The sequence below is a fragment of the Monoraphidium neglectum genome (assembly GCF_000611645.1).
Source record: "Monoraphidium neglectum strain SAG 48.87 unplaced genomic scaffold scaffold00319, whole genome shotgun sequence".
Taxonomy (NCBI): Eukaryota; Viridiplantae; Chlorophyta; class Chlorophyceae; order Sphaeropleales; family Selenastraceae; genus Monoraphidium; species Monoraphidium neglectum.
This window is the reverse complement of record NW_014013309.1, coordinates 20,915-28,808: the sequence shown is the minus strand read 5'-3', so window position 1 is coordinate 28,808 and position 7,894 is coordinate 20,915. Positions and strand designations below refer to the sequence as shown.

General features: G+C 64.0%; 1 protein-coding gene across 1 annotated transcript; it reads right to left on the bottom strand.

The window, feature by feature from the left end:
• Positions 1 to 1,391: 1,391 nt before the first annotated feature.
• MNEG_2733 (hypothetical protein) lies at positions 1,392 to 5,352 on the bottom strand (the record flags this gene model as incomplete). Its single annotated transcript, XM_014048796.1, has 11 exons — positions 1,392 to 1,616; positions 1,919 to 2,042; positions 2,380 to 2,522; positions 2,773 to 2,919; positions 3,051 to 3,167; positions 3,438 to 3,571; positions 3,770 to 3,888; positions 4,076 to 4,203; positions 4,493 to 4,678; positions 5,050 to 5,236; positions 5,333 to 5,352. The coding sequence occupies 11 exons, from the start codon at positions 5,350 to 5,352 to the stop codon at positions 1,392 to 1,394; spliced, it is 1,530 nt and encodes a 509-aa protein (XP_013904250.1).
• Positions 5,353 to 7,894: the final 2,542 nt, after the last annotated feature.

Sequence of the window (7,894 nt, the reverse complement as noted above, 5' to 3'; positions counted from 1 at the left end):
CCTCCGTAATCAAGGCGCCCAGCAGGCACAACACCTGAGCTTGAGGATTACCAAGTTGGAGGCGGCCGCGCCCAGCGCAAGCATGTGCTGAAGGCTGCGTGTCACCTGCGCCGTTGCACACGGCCAAGCAGTGTCGCTGCGCACGCACGCGCGCGCGCGTGGGGATTGGGTAGCCAGTGACAGTGACAGTGTTGAGGGCGCACCCAGAGTGCGGCCAAACGCGACGCGCCATGGACGTCAAACACAGATCAGCTGCGGGCGCTGCCAAGGCAGCGGCCCCAAGCGATCAGCTGTGTGGTGGTGATACAGCGGGTTCCTCAGAGGGCCAGCGACAAGGAGGAAGGGGTGGGACGTTATGCGGGGTTTTAGGGGGGGGGGGCATGCCCAGGCAGCTGGCAGACGGCTCTTGAGGAGCATGGCAGTGCGGGGGTGCACTTGCTGAGCTGGACGCTCGCAAGTGAGGTTGGCCGCGTCACGCCGCGTGCTCGACTCGCTTCAATTAAGCTCAAAACCATGCGCGACGGGCGCCGGCCAGGCTGCTAGGAGCGGGCGGGATGGCTTGGCCCTGCGGCCGGCTCGCGCGAGATATCGCCTGCCCCTGCCCATGTGACGACCCTCCCCCAGAGTGGCCAGAGACCCTCCTCGCAAAATTTGATGGCAATGAGCGGTGCGTGGCACCACTGCCGTGCGCGTCAGCCGATCCCGCGGGCGGCGCGGTCGCGCTGGCTGTTCGCGCAAAGGCCCACCTGAACAATCACGCATGCGTTGGTTGCGGCCGCGGGCGCTGCGCCACCGCGCCCTGCCGCAGCACAAAACGTAACCAGGGAAAAACGAAGATTTGTACCACGGCCCTCTCCCGCCAAATGCGGGCGGGCGACGCGCAAACAACCACACAACCCCCTCTCAAAACTGGCGGTTGGACGGCCGGGGCGGGGCCACTGCGGCGCGCGCCCCGGGCTCCACGCGAAAATCGGCGTTTGGCGGCCGCGTGGGAGCAAAGCAGCGCGCAAGGGCCGCAGCTTGGAGGCACCAGGTGGGGTATGGCTGCGGCGCAGCTGCTGTAAGGGCGGGGGTGGAGGCAGAGCCTGGGCTGGTGAAGCAGGCGCGAACGCAGGCGCTCGCCCTGGCCTGTGAGCGGCAAAGCTGGGCGCGGGCCGCGGCGCGGCGGCGGCGGGGCGAGGCAACACGTGGAGGGCGTGCCGTGCCAGGGATTGGGCAGCAGCTCAAGGGGGGGCCCTGTGTGGCGCACATCCCTTGAGCGCTGCATATGCGTCCCCACGCTCACGTGCCCGCGCCCTTGCGTGCCCTCAAGACCGAAGGTGTGTCAATTGGAAAACTGGCCAGGGCAGGCGCCATCGCCGCGGTCTTGGCGCGGTGCGCGCGGGCACCCCTCACCCCTGCTGCCCCCTCATGCGCCGCAGGAAGGCGCAGAAGGCCTCCCAGTTGTCAAACATGAGGTCCCCCATCCGCAGGAACGTCAGCTGCTCCAGCCGCCCGCTGCGCGCCGTCTTGCCAAAGGCCGACTCCGCGATGCGGTCAAAGGCGTGCTCATCGTAGCGCTGCAGCGCGTTCTCCCCCGCCAGGGGGACGCCGTGAGCCTCCGCACACTCCAGGACCTGTTTGGGGGGGGGGGCAGTCAAGTGTGTTGGACGTGCCATGCAAGGGAGGTGTAAGTTGGGTAGTGAAAGCGGGCTCAGGCGGGGTTGCACCCCTGCCAGGCTGCGGCAGCCACCTGCAGGGGTCCCAGGCTTCAACCAAGGCGGGCGTACAAGCAGGCAGGCTGTCTCCACTGCTTGCAGCAGAGCAGCAGAGCAGCCAACAGCAACGACTGACTCATGGCGCACAGCGGTCTTTGCGCACGCGTATGAAGAATGCCCACCAACCAGCCCCAGTCCATAGCCCGCGCCCCCGGCTGCACCTGCTGCAGCAGCCCCTGCGGGCTGCAGCGCCCCTCTGGCGGGTGCTCGCAGTCGCGCATCTCCACGCAGGTGAACGACAGCCGCGCGTTGTACTTGGACAGCGTGCGCATGATGGGCGCGTAGCTGGGGGGGTGGAGGAGGGTGTAGAGGGGACAGGTTGGAGAGTGACTTTCGGAGGAGCGAAACTCATCAAGGCGAGTTACCACACAAGCAGGGGCTGGACCTAATGCTTTCAACATACAAGTCCGTCTGAAGACGACTGAAGCTTGCAAAGTTGAAAGTATAAAAAGCCAATGCTTGCAAAGTTGAAAGTATAAAAAGCCAATGCAGCCTGATGAAAGAGATGCATGTGGCTTTCTGTCTGGTGCGATCAAGGTAGCCATGTGGGCACACCGCGTCCCTAGACATCGTCGACAAAAGCATGTGCCAACCAGGGACCCCTTGGCCTGACCCAACCTACCCGTCGCGGTCGCGCGTGTTGTAGTAGCCGGCCGTGAGCTCCGCCGCGTGGGCGCGGCTCTTGAACCACCAGTGCACCCCGGCCAGCTTGGCCCCCAGCTTCACAGCCGGCTCAAACTCGTACACCACGTGGCCGTCATCAAGCTGGGGGGGGGGACGCGGGGAGGGGGGGGCAGGGATGTGGGGTCCAGGAGGCAGTGAGGCTGGTGGAGGAATGGGAAGGCGAAGGCGGGACGTGACACATCGAAACTGCCAACGGTCCAAGTTATGGGACTGGTTGCGTTGAACGGCATGACTTCACCTGACTATGCGCCAGCAGGCTGCCATGCACTCAAACACCTCCCCCAGCCGTCATCCCTGCTCAGGTTCTGCACACTCCCCCTCCACCCCTCACCTCAATCGCGCTCCGCAGAAGGCGCGGCCGCCCCGGCTTTGAGAGCGCTGCCGCCGCCGCCCCCAGTATCCTGTCCGCGTGCGCCACCAGGTGGCCGCTGTACCACGACAGATAGAAATGGCCATACTCGGTCTGCCAGTTGCCGCCCTGGGGGGTGCGTTGGTGTGCGGTTTGTGGGGCCACCGCATCCAGGGGCAATTCAGCTGCTGTGCAGGATGCTGCCTGAAAGCAGGGCCAAGATATGGCCACCAGCCTCCCAGACCGCCCGCAGTGCGCACCTGGCTGACGAAGAATCCCGTCTCCCAGCTCTTGCTGTTGTAGTGGCCAGCGTCATGGGGGCCGCCATGGCCCCACTCTGGCCGCCCCGCAATGTGTGCTGCCCGCCGCAGGTCACCCTGGTGGCGTTTTGGTCAGGATACAGAGGAGTACGCCCGAGGTACAACGGGTGAGAGACAGAATTTGTGGGTGACAAAGGTGTGCACCTGAGCTCAGGCATCGGGCCACGAGCCCACGGGCGGGCCCCAAAACCGGTCCAGGCATCCTGCGCATGAGGTGCACGGAGCAGTCAAACTCCTGCGCGCCCTTCCATGCCACGCCATGCACACGCACGCACACCCACACCCACACGCAACCAGCCCCCCCCCCCCCAAAAAACAAACACCCACCAGCATGTACTTGTCGTAGCACTGGTACTCCCCCACCCCGGGGAAGCGCCACCGCCCGTCACCCTCGGGGTAGGACGGGTAGCGCAGCTCCCCCGCGGGGCCCATGCCCACGGTGACCTCCGTGATAACAGTGCCTGGGGGGAGGGGGTGTGTTGGGATGTGCATGAGGGTGGGTGTTGCAAGGGGGCAAGTCAAGTCTGATGCCTCACAAACAAGCGGGGCAGGCCTCACCGACTCCACAGCAACAGCTGACGGCGCCCCTGCACCTGGTCACCAACCCTGAACAGTGCGTGGTGTCCGCCGCCCTCCCTGTCACCCCAAAGCCGGCGCACCGAACAGGTAGTCAAAGGTGTCAGCAAAGGCGTCCACAAAGTCGCGGTACATGTCCACCGGGGTGCGGCCCCAGAACAGCGGAACCTCGTCACACCCTAGGGACAGGCACTCCTTGTTCCTGCACAGTTGGGGTCAGGTGAGTGTGGTTACGCTACCGCCGGGCTTCAAACGAGGCTTGGCCGGGCACGGATACACCTGCGTGGCAGCAGGGTGACCAGCCGCCCGCCGGGGTGGCAGCAACGTGCCGGATGCTGCATGCGCCCTTGCCTCCCCGAACTGCCGGGATCCCTGACCCCCCAGCCAACCTGTGCATCTGCTTGTCTGTGTAGAATATGTCGGGGTTGCGCTCCCCTATGTCCACCACCCACTTGGGCAGGGGGATCTTGCAGGTGTCACCCACATTGCCGCCCGCCGCGTGGAACGACATCACCGCCTGTCAACAGCGCAAAGGGGGAGCGGGTGGGTGGGCACAGCACGGCGCGCACGCTTCGCACACGGCACACAGCAGCTGGACGCAGCCAGACTCGCTCCTGCAGGACCATAGGGAGTAGTGCGGCAAGTTCGCTACAAACACATCCCATCACGTCCGTACTTCCCTCTCAACTCCGATTACGCGTTGGGCTCAAGGCAAATCCCAACCCCCACAACCACCAACATCCCTGCCCGGCCCTGTTAAAACCCTCCGGCACCCCTCCGGCACCCCTCCGGCACCGCCGCCTCACCTGCACACGTAGCCCCGCCGCTGCGCACTTGTGGAAGAGCCGCTTGTAGGCGCTGAAGTCGTACACCCGTGGGCCTCCGCGCTCGCAGATGCCCCACCACACGTCCACCATCACGCCCTCCACCCCGGCGCTGCGCAGCGTGTGCAGCGCAATCTCCAGAGCCTTCTCGCGCTTCAGAATTGCCACCTGCGGGCAACGCAAAAGCACTAAAGTCATGAATCGGGCATAAAGCATGCGGGGGCGGGCAGGGTCTGTGGCTCCAAAGTGTGCCAGCGGCATCGAATCGTGCCTCGGGCCTCACGAGCAGGCACATGCAGCGAGCTGAAGAGCGCATGGACGGGTGAATGACGGCCACAAGCCCCACCGCCCTTCCCTTGCACATGCGGTAGGCCATAAACGCCATGCGAGAGCGCGGCGGCTGCGCACGGAACCAGGCGGCCAGCCCGCTGCTTCAGCGCCCGCGCGGCGCCACCCCGCAGCTGTGCCACCACGCCCGGTCAAGAGGACACGCAGGAGCCTCGGGTGTTGGGCCAAGATCTTGTGCCTGGAGCGCTCACCCGCTTGCCGTCGCGCTCCACCACCCAGACAGTGTCTAGCGGCAGCATCACAAAGACAGGGCAACCCAGGTCGCGCCCGCTCGTGCTGGGCGCCTCGTGCACCGTCTCTGCAGTGGCGTACGCGCCCGGCCACCGCTCCTCGTCCGCCTCCGGGATTGTCAACCGCTGCCGCGACTCGCGCAAGAGCCTGGTGATGCAGATTTGAGGAGGCGCGTGGCAGCAAGGGGTAAGGGGAGGGAGGTCGCCTGGCGGACGACGCGCAGCCGCCCGGGCGCGCGCTCACTGCGTGATCCGCTGCACCATGCTTTGGGCCAGCAGCGTCGCCGCGTGGCCCTGGCGTGCCATACAACTGCAAGTGCACCGCCTGGCTCAGTGCAGATACCCGACAGGGTGAGGCACGGGCTGCGCGGGCATGCAGCATGACGTCTGAAGCCCGCCATCGCAGGTGCACCTGTGCAGGTCAGACTCCTCTTCCACGTCCGTCCTAGCTACAGAGGCAAGCTCTTGCCACTCGTGCTTGCTGGACACTGCCCTTCTCCGTGCGCGCCCTCTGCTTGGCCGTGGCAGCAGCCACGAAGAAGGCTCGCCCTGCCCATCGAAGCATCGGCTTACAGACCGCGCCAGCGACGGGAACGAGCGGCCCGTGTGGCTGCACGGCGATCGCGCCGTCCAGGCCCGCTGCCGCAGCACGCGCCCGCTCACAGCGGGCAAATGCATAACTTATCAGGCTGGTCGTAGCAACATCTCAACTGCTGAAAAGTCAGAAGTCAAGTTTATGGGCAAAGGAGGGCATGGCACGGGGCCTAGTGCAACGTCGGATGCTCAGTCACCGCTCGCGGTGCGCGCCACATGGCGGAGCAGTTTCCAGTTTCACTGCAGCCCAGCAGGCGCGCAGGATTACGCGGCAGCCGCATGCTGGCACGCCCCGTTTGATGTATAGAAGAAGCCAGGTGTGTGCACAGTGACCACATCTGAGGGTGCAATAACCCCAACTGGTGTGGCTCACAGCCGTACAGACTCCTCGCCTCCTGCCCGCCCCTTGAGCACCAACCCCCTTCTTGTCGTTACTGTTACCACTTTGCCGCGACCGCCAGCAAACAAACCAAATCATGCTCTGTAAGTCACACAACTTATGTGGTCATGTCAACATATTGAACGGGGCAGGTGATGTGCGGACGACACTGGGCCATGGGGCGCCAGCAAGTTGTCAGCAACCTCGCCATCCACGGACCAATTCCATGTCAGGCTGGGATATGCACCACCCCCACATCCAGCACCATCCTACAATCATGCACATCGCCCTGCATGATCACAGCGCCACACATTCAGAGGTGGGCGGCCATGCCGGCCTGGTTGCGCAGGGCGGCAGGGCAGCTACGCGTCCCCTGCGGGCTCTGGCATTACCTGGTGGCGAGGGCCTCGCCGGCCGGGGCGCCGACATCATGGTGGTAGGCAGGGTGCGGGCGGGGCTCACGACCTTTTTAGGGTGAGTGGGGGGCAGGCGGTAGTTGGGCACCAGGGGAGGTGCGGCTGGTTTGTGTTGTGCCCATTCTTCGTCCATCCACGCTGCGTACGTATGAGCTGGCATGCATGAACGCAAAGGTCAAGGGGCAAGAGGCATGTGGCGCAGGCCTGGTCGTCGAGGATCGCCAAGGCGATGCGTTAAAAGAAGGGTGTGCAGGATTGGGGCCATGTCCAGCTGCACACCGTGCTTGCTGGGCCAACGCCCCTCCCAATCTGTGCCGATGACAAGCAGGAGGAGAATGGATGCCGCTACTGACGTGATGGCGCCCGCCGAAGCAACCTTCTGCGGGGATGCAGCGGGACGCACCCAATGGTTCAATGCATAAAGAAGGCAGGGGTTTCAGCCTTATCGCCAAAGAGGCAGGGCGACACCTTTCTCCACTGATCATGAACAGGTGTGCACGCTAAGTTGGGGCAGCCATGCACTCACTGCCGCAACACCCTCAGTGAAGCGCGTGCAGGCGCGGCGTTGGGATCACAGCTCTCAATTTTAATGCATGCGCTATATTCAACAAAGCTGCGCATTGGTTGCGCGCTCCGCACCAGGCCAGCGGTCCCACAGAGGGCATTGATGTCAAACCTTAACAGGAGCACATCAGGCCACCGACGTGCGGGAGTGCTTTTCAGTATGTAAGGAGAGCGAGCAACCCGAACGAGCGCAAAAGCCTGCATGCATGCGCAACATCGCAGTTTCTGGAGCCGTGCAGGAACCCAGCCTCATTGCTGACACCCTGCAGGCTGGTTCACCACACCACAGCCTTGCCCATGCATTGTGCTGCTGCTGTGTCCAATTCCACCCAACCATCCACCACTCAACCCAAGCATCAACACTGCAAGCGCAGGTGCGAGTGTGCACAGGTTGTCCCTGACTCACGCTGCGAGCATGGCCTCTGACGCAATCATGAAGAGCAACGCGTTGATTGTGAACATTCCGACCCAGAAGGGCCGGCTGCAAGAAATTCCGTGGCGGGGGACTGCCGTGACAGCAATCCCCAGCAGCGTCACGAAACCAAATGCAACCATGAACCTGGGAGCAGTGCGTCACAGGCCGAAGGGGGATGGATTAGTTTTTTGCATGAAATCTGTTTTTGCTCCTGTGGGTAAGGTGCGAGGGGGGGGGAGGGCAGGGCGATGTGGAGAGCCGGGGCATAGGAGCCTCCTGAAGGGCGCACTCACCAGTAAAATCGAAACAGCCGGTTGCACGCCAGGACGCGCCCACTCCAGCCTGTGACCAAGAGGTGGTTCAGGCGTTAGTGTGGCTGATCAATGGCCTGGGAGTCGACTGTAGCGATCCGGGGGTACAGTAGCCGCACAAGCCCGC